Raw genomic sequence first — 15894 nt, 5'->3', positions numbered from 1 at the left:
AATCAAAAACAGTTCTTTAGCCCCTGTAAAGTAAATAGTAAGCTTCACCTAAAAAATTTAACTCCAATAGAGCCAATAATATGCCAATTTGTCTGCGTATTTAAAATAGCTACTAGATGATTTTTTGTCAAATATTGTCTATTCCTCTGCCCCTTAATAAATGCCCACTTTTCCATTTTCTTATTATACCACTCCGGCAATTTCTAATAAGCACAGTTAGAATACGGATTACTGAAATAAATGTATATGTCTTTAAGTTATAACCTTTAATTCAGTGTTATAATAATATAATATTCCACATTGTTCCAACTAAGCTCTTCTACTACAAATTAAAAAGTCGTATCGAGTATGCGTTATACAAAATTTACAAATGTTACGAATGTTCTTGAAGCTTGGCCTATTGAGTCATATTGAATTTCTAAATGATTTTGGTTTCATATATCATTTCCTAGTATTGTGTTATATTTGTCTTAATAATATTATAAGCACGCCCAGTTTATAATCAAATAACAATTATTACAATATTAGTTTTGGTTTAATTCATTGTTACGAGTAAATAGTAATATTCATAAGTCATAACTTTGAAGTTTACACTTAACATTAATTATTTTAATTTTTAAATGTTAATACCGTTAAGTTTATAAATATATACTTGATGTGTATATTTTTAATTTTAAATTTTTTCCGCACGTTTAATTGATAGTTTAAGCCTTTAGTTATAATATATACTAATATAATAGATATGCTATGTGTACATATATTTTTAAAATATATGTATTTTATTTTTGTAAATAAAACGCGATGCTTTTATCACTTTACAACAATATTAAATACTTTATCAAGATAAAAAAAACTACTATTTGTATATATATATATGTGTTTTTTTTTATATGTTTACTGTTATTACGTAACGATTATGCTGATGAGGTAAGCTAGACATTGCTTTATGTTATAAAAGTTAGAAGACAAGAATTCTATAATTTAGGTATTTTATAATAATACAATGTATTATGTCATAAATAAACATAAAATATAAATACATCAATGGTAAACTTGTGGAACAGTCGAGGTTATAACTCCTCAAAAATTGTTTTTTTTAGTGAATTTAACCTCATATTATTAATTGAAATATTGTATTTTTAATTTCTTAACCCAAGTGTTCAAATAAGGAGACAGAAATCAACGAACACAATTTGACAAGCTGCCTAACCAGATTTTAGAAAACCAACTTTTTTAAACAAAATTGTTTATATTTTTATTGTATTTTGTCAAAGACGTAAATAATGCTTGTTGTATTACATTTTAAATACGAATTACCATTTACCTATTGAACACCGCATATCCATTATAATGGACAATATTTGTATTTTTTAAATGTTTGTTATTTAGAGTTATCTAATAGATTGTAGGTACCAATCTCGAAACAAACATGCGTCTCGGATTTCCATAAAATCGTGACCACCGTTGTTTTGATATCATTATTTTTTTTTTCGAATCGATAGTACTTACTTTTCATGCCGATTACGAATCTGCAAACATTTGGCGACGCTCACACTTACAATTATTTATAAATTATCTATTTTACCTATTACCTATTTGTGTACTCTGGTCACACGTGGCTGGCCGGTTTGGTGCGTTTCAGTCTCTGCGCAGATATCTTCTTAAAGTATAGCTCTAGCGCCTGACCTTACGCCGTTCTCATTGGTCAGTTTAAAATTCGCGCCAACTTTTTTGTATTAGCGGGCGGCAGGTCACCGAATGTTGGGCACTGGCTCGACCCCGTCGCTACACTATAAGTATCCTAGGTTTTCAAGACACAGTTTTGGCGCAGGTCACAGGTTAAATTTAAGAAATTAATATACGATTACAATTTTCGAGAGGGTAGGGAAAAAATGACCACAAAAGGCGGCAGTAAGCAGTTACCGTCACAATGTAAATGCCGCAAACGCGTATATCAGTAGGTATTTTGCGCGTATGGGCAAAAATTAAACAACCACGGAGTGGCAATTACGCGTGACCTTTAAATGTCTGTACCTTCAAACTAAGTGCGAGCGGTGCAAAATGTTTGCAGATTTGTAATTAGTATTCAGCATGAGAAGTACTATCGATTCGAAGAAAAAAACGATGTCCGGTAAATAAGATTTATACCGTGGTTTACTATGGTAATAATCAATATAACCCGATTGGGTTCATTATTCCTGGGAATTCTTTTCCAGGAATCATTCTGTAAATTCAAGTGTAATATTTTATCTCAATACTCGCTACTAATCACGAGAACTATATTATATGCATCTCTGGGAAATATGCATCTTTGTTTGAGTAATTAAATTATACAATATTATTTAGTTAATGCATCGTCCGCGGTGGGTCAATCCGTCAATGTCGGAATTTTAATCAACGCAATTAGCCAAGGTTATACATAATATACTTTATAGTACGGCTAGACTCTTCTTTTGTGATTAAGACCTGACGAAATCAAATTGTATTGCTTATGCCGTCAGCAAACAATATCTGTGCGATCTATAGTAAGGAGATTGCATGCGGTCTATTTTTAAGGATTTGCATAGGCAATATTTAAGAAAAAAATGGTTTCAATAAATTTCAACCATGTCAATTAATTTACCGGTTAATTAATAATTTGTAAAAGCTTCAAGGTATTATTTTCAATATAAATATTTTTTTCTATGTGTAACAGTCATTTTGGTTTATTTTAGACCAAAAAGATCCGATTTCAATTCTATAAAGAGATTCGATTTCTTTGGCTACTGTACAATGTTATGTAGGAAGCCGATTTTCATTTAAAAATTTCAGTTTTTCGAAGTAAATGAAACAAAATTTGAAATTTTTTCAATATTAAAACCCAACTTTTTACAATAAAAAAGCAAAAATCAAAATCTGTTTCTTACACAATTTAGTAAAGTTACCTAAGAACTCGTATATCTTTGCAGAATTTAAATGAGACCACCCTAAGTATTTGAAATTTTGTCTGGTTTTTGGTCTAAAGCGTCAAAAAAAAACAGACCGCATGCAATCCCCTTAATATGTTAGCCCGATTGCGATTTTTTTATGACCCATATAATATACTGGTCCTAGCCCATGTGGTTTTATAAATCCACCTTGCTGATAGGTATAGTTTATTGATACCATAGACATGATAATATTGGACCACGTATATCGGCGACTAAAACTGAATATATTTCACATGATATGGTAGACAGAGCTAGCTTGGACTAATTGATAATATTTAAAGACGCCCGAAAATAATTATTACTTTTGTCTTTCTAGACCTAACAATGTTAGGCTAACGTCTTGGTAAGATAATTAGGTTTCCATGCGCGATATTAATACTGTTCGCAACGTCAATAGTTCTGTGGGTTTTACCGACGGTGACAAGCTCCGACTATAGACTAACTTGTTACTCTACGATGGTAAACTAATTACCATCCGTAGTTACTTTGGCTCGGACGCGATAATTAATGGATATTTAAATTAAAAATGATTATTTGTTTAAATATTGGCAATGGATTTTATGTTTGTGAGTCGCTGCTGTCGATGGTCGAAATTATTGTAAATATAGAGAGAATAACAAGATAAGACTGGAATTGCGTGACAATCGACAACACTACAATAAACAATATTATATTATTGTAGCAGTAGGTAAAAAAATTGTTGTATACACAAATCAAATTGGAGTGCATCGTGGTGGGGTGGCACGTGTTGTGGACCGGTGTAAAAGAACGGTAAGCGGTCGCCGAACACCAGTAACCGTCTGGACGTCGACCGTTGACGACAGTCTGGTTAATGATTTTACATTGGCTCAAAAGAAATTACATAATTCGTAGATAAATATAATTTCATTGTTGGCGAATTACTTAACTTTTCGATTTCGACTCATCAAAAGTAACCAAACACGAATTCGTCTCGATCGGTACGTTCCGTCCAACATTAAGAGCGCAAAGGTTGTCCACATCAACCAACAGTAGTTAACGCTGAAAATTCCGAACACTCGTCCGTCAAAATGGTCAACAAAGACGTTAAACACAACATGAACGTGTCATTTTCCGGTTGCGGTTTCTTGGGCATCTATCACATTGGAGTGGCCTCTTGCTTGAAAACGTACGCGCCTTACCTGCTGGAGAACAAACTCTGCGGGTCTTCGGCAGGTGCCCTTGCGGCCTGCTGCTTGCTTTGCGATCTACCTCTCGGTGAGTTTCAAAATAGCTGGCCTGAATTTTTTATAACGTTTTTCTTAGTAAGCCAATACATTTTCCTTCAGCTTATGAAAAGGTTAGGACCTTTTCATGTGGTCCTATTATGGTCCCTAAGTACGACGCAGGTGGCGTTGACAGATCACTCTGTGACGTTATATTAATATTATTGACGTTATAAAATTATTGTAATAACGTAATGCCAATAGCCTAACTTTTCGAGATTAAAGTGATTATTATCTACTATCTAGTAACCGAAAATGATTGTGTCTAATTTTTCTAAATTATTTTACCTATTTTATTTTTTTTAACAAATTACCATACACCTGATGGTACATTAATGTCTATGCAAATTACAAAAAAGTACAATATTGAAAACATTGAATTTTTGCACACTGCGAAAACTGGTAGACGTTGATATGTACGTCTGTGATTTTTAAATTAATCTTATCTTGTCATACTTTAAACCATGACCTAGTTCGTTCTAAAAACGTTTAGTTAATTACATCATTCTATTTAGCTTCGATGCGTAGCTGAGAAGGTATTGTTTGTACAATGATGTGTTTTTATTATTGTTATTTTTTGCGTGTGGAGCCACGATATTTTCTTAACCATTAAACCAATTTCTTCATGCAGTAACTCTAGTCTCTATTCATCAGAAATCGTTTCTGAAAGGTACTTTATTAAGCCTAAACGTTTACCCCTTCCCATTCAAAATCGTAAAAAACACTAAAGAAATGTACATATTTTTCAATTAAGGCTACGGCGCTCTATAACTTTTTTTAAAATAGTCAAGTTAGTTCTAAATAGGTATAGACTATGGAATATTCTTTTGAAACGTATTATCGATAAACGTCGACAAAAACCCTTTCCTCTAGAAGAGACAATTTAAAAAAAAAAAATTACTACAAAAATTTCACATTAAAAAAAAAGTTATAATATTTCTTATAGCAAAAATTAATACATTATCCTATTTATAAATGGGTATTATGGATAATTTATGAATTTGTAATTATCTCGTTTTGCGATTGAAGAATAATAATTTGATGGTGTAGGTTGTATTTAAAAAATAAAAGAGTTCACACGTCATCTTACCGAATAATAGTATGAAATATGAATACCGGTATAAAGTAAATAGTGTAATAAGTACCACTGGTGAATACAATGAACTCTGTTTATTTTAAATACAATTGACACCAACATTATCATGCTTCCCATATTACCCATGTATATATTATATTTATTTAATAATAGAATGTTGTAGAGGTAGGGCGTATTGCGTAGGCTGTATTGAATGATAAAAAGATTAAGGAAAATTTATCACTGGTCAATTATTTACTTTTACTCTGTTATGTTAACCGTTGACACAGTAAAGAATTTTCGAGAAATTGACATTGTAATCACGATTTACGGGTCGAAATCGACGATACGATATCAAACCTAATATAATGTCTACACAGTGAGTGTTATAACTTATAATACATAAATAGCAATGATAGCTTAAAAATGTCGGTATACCGAACTTATCCAATTTCCCGTTATTATTTATTTTCATAGGTCATGTATGTTCATTGTAGTATTTTATTACCAAATATAAACTAGCATTTATGTTATTCGTTTTGCGACCTTGGTGTATATTGTTTTTGCGATACGACGCGACGTTTGTATAGTTATTAGTCTTATAAAAAAATAGATTTTCTTGATTACAAATACAGAGTATGTAATATCATAGAGTTAAGAGTATATTATAAATATATATATTGTATACTCAATGGTAGTATGAAAACTAAAATCTACACAAACAAAACGTCAAAAAAGCATTGTTGCAAATCAACTCCGCAAATAATTATTATGCTCCATTTATTAAGTATTATTATGACTCGTCTACTGTTCGACGATGATTTAAATATCGTGTAGGTAGTCTTTTTTACCTTGTTATGTTTGACTCATTATAATTTTTAACTTGCTGCGTACCTACATCTTTGACCCTTGTCTACTGTCCTAATTAAACAGGCAGCAAATGACAAGAACATTCCGCTATATCCTCAAGCGTTAACCGATTACTTATGAATTAATATGCTTTATTTTAGCTTACTATTGTGATTGCGTTAAACTTACGAAAAACCATTACAGTAATACAGCAGCTTATTATTAACCCTTAATTTTTAGAAATCATCGCGATCACCACTTAAGGCCAAAATATTGTATGAATGTGATTATTTCTGTGGTGCTCGGGTACAAGGTCTTATGTTCAAAATAACTAATTTTAGTAAAATGAATTTAAAAATTTGAATAAAACTTGTTAAGAAAAATATTTGTATTTAAATACTTTTGCATTAAACATAAAAATGCATAACTAGTTGCATGAAATACTTTCATATGAGAAAAAAAAATCATCCCTTATAATATATTCAACCTTGGACTTAAGACCTTTTACCCGAACGCCACAGATTTAATCAAATGCATTGTTTTGATTTTAAAATACTCGTAACTCGCTAATTATGGTTTGTTAAGTTGACAGGTAGAAAAAACTATATTACTTTAATTATAAAAACTAAAATTATTGACATTTGATGGAGAAAAAACTAGGGGCGTATGTAAGCTCCACCAGAAAAAAACGTGTCAAATTGGGTATACATATTATGTTAACTCTGCCGGGAAGTTAATACCATATTGGTGTTATTTGTAATAATAATTTATAAATTATGCAAATATGTGTAAATAACATAAACGTAGGAATGCGTAATAAAAATAACACGTAAATAGTAATACTCATTTGTATTTCATCAAGAAACAAATAATTAAATTTAAAAAATGGTTAATCCACTCCTACATTTTTAATGAATGCAATGCAATTTTCATTATTGCATCTCTATTTAATTTCAACGGATGCGTAAGCAACATTCCTGTTGTACTTATAATTATTATATAAAACTAATAAATTGCCTCGTTGGTCTGTTACTCAATTTAATTCAGACATTAAAATTCAACTAAAAATTTACTTGTAATTGGCACTCGGCAGTAATGCAACTTTACAGCGTTGACGAGAAATAACTAATAAAATATATCGTAACTGCTATAAGCCCCAGTATAGGATATTTACCTGTTGGGTATTTCTGTTTGAACTAATACTATAAAAACATCAATAACGTGTATTGCAGTACCAACAGGCCTAATATTCGGATCGGAAATCTCCTTTATTAAAAACAATAGTGGCGGGGTTTACATGTCCAGATAACAGGTATAAAAATAAAACTGCCGGAATTTACATAAGACCTTCTTTTTTAAAATCTTTATTCATTATACTTGTCATTTTGGCAGAGTTTACAATCGCCCAAAACTATAATATAATATATATTTTCATTAATTAATTAATAATAGTTATATGAAAACAATCGATGAATGGGTGTGGTTCAAACCGAGTTTTTAATTTATCATGAGACTTTGGGTTTCGTAATAATAAGAATTTAAATGTGTAAATCATACTATTTAATATAATAAAAAAAAAAATAGTGTCTCATTAAGTTATATGTATGTCCCGTGTTTTTGCCCAACTCGAACTGTATTAAAATTTGAAAACAATATTCGTTCAATTCATTATATATTGAATTTATGTTTGAAAGGAAAATTGTATTTATTTTAATTTTTAATTGCCAAAACTCAAAATGCCTATTTTTTCATTTTACATGTTAAAAATAAAGTTAATTGAATATATTTTCGTCAAGTATAATTTAATAAAAAAGAAATTTTATTACTATATACTAAACATTTTGATTTTGACATTCTAATCAAATTATTCGTCCATTACACATAATATTTATACCTGTGTACAAATTATAATTAAATATTCTTATTCAAAGTTTCTAAACGAAATCTCAAAAATCTGGTTATTTTCAGAGTTAATGACAAGCCATGCCCTGGAAATTGTTAAAGAAGCAAAATCTAAAGCCCTAGGTCCATTCAGTCCATCTATGAATATGTCAGAACATCTTTACAGTCGTTTAAAAGAAGTAAGTAAGTCAGTTTTTTTAACAAGAAATAATAATAATATTTTGTTACCTAGGATTTACCGGATGATGTTCACGAAAGAATCAGTGGCAGACTATTTGTATCATTAACCAGAGTACCAGATGGTAAAAATTTTATCAAGTCAGAATATTCTAGTAAGGAAGAAGTCTTACAAGTAAGCTATCAAAAGTATTATTTTTAATTTTTAAAGAGCTTCATAGAGCTCCATTTAAAAAAGTTAGTATAAGATGCCCTAAGTTTCCTGCTAGAGGTTGATTTCAAGTCCGTAGGCAAACAATATTTGTCATTCCATTACAAGAATCGATCTGGTTCTTAAAGAGCTCCGGATTTTAAATCTCTATAATGGCTGTCAAGAGAAATTGATTAGTACATTTTAAATATTTTACAATTTATTTCCCAACAAATCCCACAAATTGTGTTAAATGTCTGTGCTTAGGGGCAACTGAGTTTTCCTGGGTTGCACAGAGCTTGTTTGTAGCTTTATAGCCCTGGCTATCACTGTAATTCACTTTCATTTTTCTAGAAAAAATAATTTGCCACCAAAGACAGTTTAGTTATCTGTCTATAAATCTTAGTAACTTTGTGTTGTACATAAATAATATATTTATATGTATATACATATTATATATCTAATAATAAATCATTTTGTTTTAGACATTGCTAGCTAGTGCATTTATTCCGGTTTTTTCTGGATTTGTACCACCAATAGTAGATGGGTATAGATGTATTGATGGTGGATTTACTGACAATTTACCAGTTTTAGATGATGACACTATAACTGTATCACCCTTCAGCGGTCTTTCTGATATTTGCCCCCGAGACAATAATGTCCAGAAATACTTGGTAAGTTATGTTGTTCTCAAATAATATGGTTATTTAACTATCAAATAAAAAATACTGTTAAAAATAAATGATACAATACATGTTTGATTGTTTTTTAGGTTAACATAGCAAATACGAGTTTTGAGCTGACTAAATCTAATTGTTTTCGATTAGCCAGGATTATGTTTCCTCCAGAACCAGAAGTTTGTTTTTCTATTTTTATTTTTCATACATGTGTTATTAATTATTATCTTTTTTGGGCTATATTTAATGGAAATATAATATTTTTATTTAATATTTAGTTGCTTTAGGTTATTTTTTAAAGTTTAGTACACTCTCTTTTATGTTATTGTAGTCACTTTGTTATTTATTTATTATTTATAATTAAATTGTAATATTTAACTATATTTTAACATATATTATTATTATTTTAGATGCTTTCACAATTGTGTAATCAAGGTTTTGATGATGCACTTAAGTTTTTGCAAACAAATAACCTTATAAATTGTGAAGTATGCTTAGTTCGACGCTGTTCCTTCAACTTCTCTAAAAACAATAGTGATGAATCATCTGTCTATGATTCATCATGCAAAGATTGCAAATGGAACAACGCTGTATGCTTTATAAAATATAATAGTTTATTTTTCATTTAACAAGGTTATTACCTATCTGTAAACTTGTATATTTTTCAGAGCGCCAAAGTACAAGGGATGCCTTATTCTATTACATATACTTTGGATCGTTATATAGAATCACACAGCAATATCTTTAATTGGGTTTTAAAATCTAAAGGAATAAGATTAATTTCAATGTTCACACTTCCTTATATAGTAGTTACTGATATAGCCTATGCATTTGTTAAAAAGTAAGCATTTTTTGTGATAACTTTAAGGTTATAACGTTTTATAATTTTTATTGTTTTCTAGGGTTATAAGTTCTTCGCAAAATATACAAAGCTGCATGTGGGCTCTATCCAAGTGTGTCATAAATAGCTTGCTGCATTTGGTTGACGTATTTAGTGAAAAAGGTTTAGAGTTTGTCAGCAAAGTATTGTCTTACAGTTATTTATCAATTGAAAAACATGCAAAAGATTCACCATACTACTACTACTACAACGAAAAGCTAGAAGATTTGAAATGCATCAGGTGTTCAAAGAAAACTTTAGAATATTTCAATGATTTCCATCAGGCTACTTCAGCCATAGTCATGTATGTCACTAATGCATTTATTGTATTTATATAATCTACAAAATTGTAATAAGTATTGATTTTTAGAGATGCAACTGGCTATACATCTTCTGAATTTGATTTACATAATCATCAAGTCAAATCAGTTAGATCCAGTACACACTCTACAGTACACTGGTCTCTTTCATTGTCTCCAGAATTTGTTTTGACTACTTCAAAGTAAGTAACTTAATTTTTATTAATCAATAATTATAATTAATTAAAAACAATTTGTTTTAATCGACAGTGAAAGTATAACTGATGAAACAGTAACAACTTCTAATATTGGATCAACTGAAGAACTTAATCAACTCAAATATAATATAGAACATGGTGATGCATTGGAAAAATTTATTGCTAATGTAACCAACGAAGATCAATTATTAGTATACCATTATGAAGAAGATGCAAACAATGTATGCATTATCATTTTCTTATGATTTTAAACGCTTATTTCATTAAAAATTAAAAATTGTTTCTAGATCAACAAAATAGATAATTTAGATGGATCATATCTGTTACACGATGATAAAGGCAAGAGCGAAATTGTTAAAATTGACAGTTTAATAATTTCTGCTCACACTATTCATACTTCTGATAGTAAGTATTTTACCACTATAATTATAGTAAGGAATCAATCATTTATGAATTATCCAAAAATATATTTAATACTTGTATAGCTTTATTAAAAATATTAATTATTTTTAATTTTAAATTCATTACAAGGTAAATGGCAAATAACATTTTCTTTTTTTTTTAGAGTTAATGGATGTAAGCTACATACCGTATTACTGAGATGGAATAATACTGAAAGAGCGTAGTAGTTATTTTTGATGTTTTGTGTACAACAGATGAACACCCAATGTGTATTTACTGTATTAGTTTTTTTTTTTTTTTTACTGTATTAAGTTCTTTATTAATTTTCTTTATATTCAGTTATCTTTCAAGTATAATCTATTTTGACTGATAATTAGAGCATATTACTATTTTAGCTTTATAATTTCAATTTTTGTGTTCTTTTATTGTTTTTGAGTGAATTAAACAGTGTGAGTCGTGACGAATTGTATTTATTATTCTAACAAAACATATTAGTATTCAAATATTGTTAATAGCATTTTATTATTATTTTGTAACTCGTTTTGTTTAAATTATAATTTATAATACTATTAATAGAAGTCTTACTAATAGAACTCCTACAAATAGAAGTATAAGTTATTGTATTTTATATTTTTGATCTCCCAAGTATAATAAAAAGTAAAAATTTAATTTATAACCAACATATTTAAATTTTTTGTGTAATAAAGTATTTTTTTTTTTAATAAAAGGATAAACAAATTTGTGTATATATTTTTAAAGTTTGTATTTTACCGAATATACTTTAATTCGGTATACTTATATACGAGTTTGTGGTACTTACCACAAACTCGTAATCAGTCTGAATTATAAGATACTTTAACACATTAGAATCCTGTTTTACTTTTACAATAGCTTACCTCCTCAGGTTAGGCTGGGGTGAGTCTTTGTAACATGTTTTGCACGAAAAAAAAACTCATGTATCTTTTGTTCTTTCATATAATATTAAAATGCTGAACTTTTTAACCTATTAGTTGATAAACCATTTTTAGATTATAATTAAGTATTGTTAATTGAAAATTAAAATTCATTAATAATAAATATTTTATTTAATATGATTTATGACATAACTAAGATAAGTAATTTAAATTATTCACTAAATTTCAAATATATCAAGTTATTTTAAAAATAATAAAAGAGAAGGAACTGAATACTACAAATTTGAGAAATTAAAATGGGTTAATTCTAAGTAGGGCTTATTTTGTCAGGCTTTAGGTCAAATTGTCCAAAAAAACAGACTGCTTTTCATCCCTGCAAGATTCAACCAGTTAATCCTTTGGTTCGTTGCCAATTTGTGCCAACTTCTTTTCTATAGGTTTCTAAATTAGAAATCCAAATTGAACCTTTTATTTTATAAATTTCTTTTTTGAAACATACAGTGTAATTTTTTTAAACTTAAAAAGGTATAAAACTTATAAAGATGTAAATAATATGAATTCTTTATTAGGTATTATTATTTTTAATACAATAAGCCTCATTGAGTAAGGTATATTATTAACAATAATTTATGCTTTTACCTTTAAAAAAAATTAAGCATAAGGTAAAATTATTTCAGATTTAAGTAACAGTTTAAGCATGGCCACCGAGTACTTGGTTCATTGCACTCATTTCTTTTTTTGTTAAAGGATTTAAAAATAGTCCTTTCACTGGTTCATTGTACTCCATGTCTCTTAGTTTATTTACTTTTATTTTAAGTTCACTGCGTAAGTTATTAATTCGTCCATCTATCGTTAATTGATCTGAAAATATTTGATAGACAATAATTAATAATGTACAAGTATATTAATAAATTATATTTTCTTCATTAAGTTACCTTCTTGTAACATTTCCTTAGCTTTATCATTGGTGACTTTTACTAATATCGGCCCCACAGCTATCCATGTTTTGTTATATGGTGTTTTACTGTTAAGCAATTCTCTGATGGCCATACGATTATCATTTCTTTTTTTATCCAATGCTATTATTTCACTTTTGTCTACTAGTATTTCTTCAGCTTGTTTTTCAACACAAAACAAATATTCCATGGTGTTTTTTTTAAAATCCATATTAATTCTACAAATAATAATGAATATAAATATAATATTATATAATAGAAGTCTCATTTTTTAATTATCATACATTTCTCAAAAAATTACTTTTGTTTATTTTACATAAGCGGAATAAAAAAAAAAAATAAAATCCAAGATTTTATTAGATTGAATTAATATATAAAAAAAAATTATAATAATTAATATTTAAAGTACAAATGTATACATAAATAGTTTTAGTTCTACATATTATATTAAAAAAATAAGTAGATATATGCAATAATTTAATTATTTTCAAGTTTTTCAACTAGTTTTTTTGATAAAGTTTTCATGGTTTTCTCTGCATATTGAACAGCTTTCATTGCTTGTTCCATATTTGGAGGTAGTCCACGGTACTGTTTTTTTTGTTCAGCTGATAACTCTAATACTTTCTTGCTAATTTCAACTTGATTATTTTCCATCTCCGAAATTTTTTTTACTAACTGAATTATATTGTCACAGTTTTGAATATCTTGGAGACTGTTTATTGGTTTAATTTTAATCGTTTCTGCTGTAAAACCAACAGGAACATAATTTATATTGGACAATTCACATTTTAAGTCATTTTGCTGTTCAATTGCTGTTCTTAGTTTTTTTATATTTTCATCTAAAACATCAATACTTAGTTTTTGTCTGTTGCATTTTTCAATCATTGACATATATTTCATAAACAGACTGTTTGAATTGTAGTCATCAATTCCAGTTTGCTGAAGAATTTTTGCAGAAATATCTAAATTTACAATTGTTGGTATGGAATTAACAGAAATCCCCATCTTCTTTTGATAATATGATTGTTCATTATTATTTTCTTCATAGATTTTTAATATTTCAGTAAAATAATCAAAATATTCTCCTTGATTTGGTAGTAATTTTATTAAATAATTAATTTCATTGTACAGCAAACGATTATCTTCACATAATTTGATCTTTTCACTACAAGCTTTAAAATTATTTATAATTGACAGCATTCCTGAATTTAACTTTTCCACATTGACTGATTTTAACTTTACTTCCATAATGATACTCTTTTACTGTCAATAAAAAGTGATAAAATGTGTTAGAAAAAATGAGTATGAATGCAAACTTTTAAGTTTAAAATGAATATAAATTTCAATTTTTTTTTTATATAATATATAATATGTTATGTGGGCTAATTAGGTAAGGTAAGTTATTACATATGTTTTTCTGTGCTTAAGAATAGTAATTTGTTATAAATCAAAGGTAAAACGAATCTATTAGTTTTAGTGCTATGATGTTTTAATTTAAAAAAATGTAAAACTGTTACAAAATTAAAACAAAATAAATCTTGAAAACTAGATTTTTCCTAATTATTTTTAATAAGATTTAAGACTTTTTAAATATTGCCAGGCCGTTTTTTTCACTCCATGTTTATGTGCTTGTTATATTTAAACAGGTCGACCACAGATTTTTTTTTGTTCAAATATTGTTATTTGAACTATACAAGCGACCAAACAAAATCAAGAAACAAAGGCAAAATTTAAAAAAATGTAGATTGTAAATAGAATGACGCCTATATATATAGATTCACATTAAAGCGTTCTTAAAAATTAATCAGAACAGTAAGTGATAAAATTAGATTCTTCCTAAAGATCTGTGACCTCCATGATCCCATTACCTAGGCTAAAACTCCGCAGTACTATGGTAACTACATATAGAGATTGATTAATAGATCAATAATAATTCGTTTTAGTTATTTGTGCATGAATATTTTTATGAATTAATAATTAAATTACCATTGTAAAATAAACTGCAATTGTTAGGAAATGTATAACAAATAATTACCTAGTATAGAGCTAAAAAAATAACAAAAAATTTGGCTTACCCACAAACACTTCTTTATCACACTAAAAATTAACTAAATTATTGTAATAACATTAATTTATTTTATAACCTATGCAGCATATGTCATTTTTTAAATAGTAGTAATACATTTCTAATTGGTTGTACAACTAAGTAGGTAATCAAAAGTAATTAAACAATAAAAAAGATGTAACGAATTTTCTAATTTCTTAATTAAGAAAGAGTAATACTTACAAAACAGAGCTAAATAATTCAGGTATTAAAAAATCCAAATGACTTATTGAAATAAATCAATGAAAACAAAAAAAATGTACAGAGTAATTATTCAATTTATATTATGTAACTTAAAAATTAATCAGCGTTAAGCATACTGCATACTATAGACTTCAATTTGAAATTTGAATTAGCCACTAGCCAGCGACCAGCGTCCTATCATTTATATATTATTATTTTTTGGACACAATAGATAGTAGACCATATCAAAAGATCTTATCACTTGTTAACTTTTTGTAATAACTTTGATGTTATCTTTTTTTACATATTAATATTATTGGTAATATAATAATAGTAAATAATATAGTATAATATTATTATTAGTAATTACTCAAAAATATTATACCCTCAGTGCAGAATCTCGAGATTCTCGACGCTCCCGTTTAATTGAGGGGGAAACGCTTACGGAATTCACCACTCTATTGTTGAGCGCTACTATAGCAAAACGTTTTTATAGGTTAGGAACTTAATAAATTACACAAGAAATACGTCCTTTCTAAATAAATACTCTTACAATTGCTCCAAGACTGAGGATAAAACTGTGCTACCTACATTATTACTTTATGGTTATCTACTTGCACGATTTAAGATAATATAGTTGCCCAACGGCTTGTGGTAAAATGATCCCCGAAGTTAATCCTATACAAAATACAAACTCTGGCGTAGAGACTACTTAACTTCCTATAATAAATGCATAATTTTCTGAATGGCTAACTTGAATCACAGATAGGAGCGCTAGTAGTTAATAGAAACAGATGTTTTTTGGATTAACTTCGGGGCCGTGATTCGTGAGCGGTGAAATGAGAGTATTGTCGT

At 28.3% G+C, this 15894-nt stretch overlaps 2 protein-coding genes across 7 annotated transcripts; one reads left to right on the top strand and one right to left on the bottom strand.

Moving 5' to 3' along the window:
• Positions 1-3773: 3773 nt before the first annotated feature.
• Positions 3774-11549, top strand: LOC126846212 (patatin-like phospholipase domain-containing protein 2). Its single transcript, XM_050585464.1, has 12 exons — positions 3774-4205; positions 8106-8218; positions 8272-8391; positions 8892-9080; positions 9179-9262; positions 9494-9673; positions 9752-9924; positions 9986-10267; positions 10334-10465; positions 10533-10701; positions 10768-10885; positions 11046-11549. Exons 1-12 carry the CDS (start codon positions 4019-4021, stop codon positions 11078-11080), a joined length of 1782 nt encoding a protein of 593 aa, XP_050441421.1. The 5' UTR covers positions 3774-4018; the 3' UTR covers positions 11081-11549.
• Positions 11550-12341: 792 nt separating this feature from the next.
• On the bottom strand, positions 12342-15750 carry LOC126846457 (p53 and DNA damage-regulated protein 1). 6 transcript variants are annotated; one of them, XM_050585867.1, is made up of 3 exons: positions 15425-15744; positions 12732-12970; positions 12342-12657 (listed from the first exon to the last, which is right to left on the bottom strand). In XM_050585867.1, exons 2-3 carry the CDS (start codon positions 12961-12963, stop codon positions 12488-12490), a joined length of 402 nt encoding a protein of 133 aa, XP_050441824.1. In that variant the 5' UTR covers positions 12964-12970; positions 15425-15744; the 3' UTR covers positions 12342-12487. The 6 variants fall into 6 exon arrangements, with proteins under 6 accessions (XP_050441824.1, XP_050441823.1, XP_050441820.1 ...); XM_050585866.1 differs by lacking the exon at positions 15425-15744 and adding an exon at positions 15040-15342; XM_050585863.1 differs by lacking the exons at positions 12342-12657; positions 12732-12970 and adding an exon at positions 13038-14015 and having other exon boundaries at positions 15425-15513; positions 15593-15750.
• Between the last annotated feature and the right edge of the window lie 144 nt (positions 15751-15894).

The sequence above is a fragment of the Adelges cooleyi genome, unplaced genomic scaffold, assembly GCF_023614345.1.
Source record: "Adelges cooleyi isolate 19-005CV unplaced genomic scaffold, UGA_ACOO_1.1 ACOO_flye_CR_arks_rails_tigmint_CR_PRNA_9, whole genome shotgun sequence".
In the NCBI taxonomy this organism is placed as follows: Eukaryota; Metazoa; Arthropoda; class Insecta; order Hemiptera; family Adelgidae; genus Adelges; species Adelges cooleyi.
This window is presented reverse-complemented; position numbering and strand designations above follow the sequence as displayed.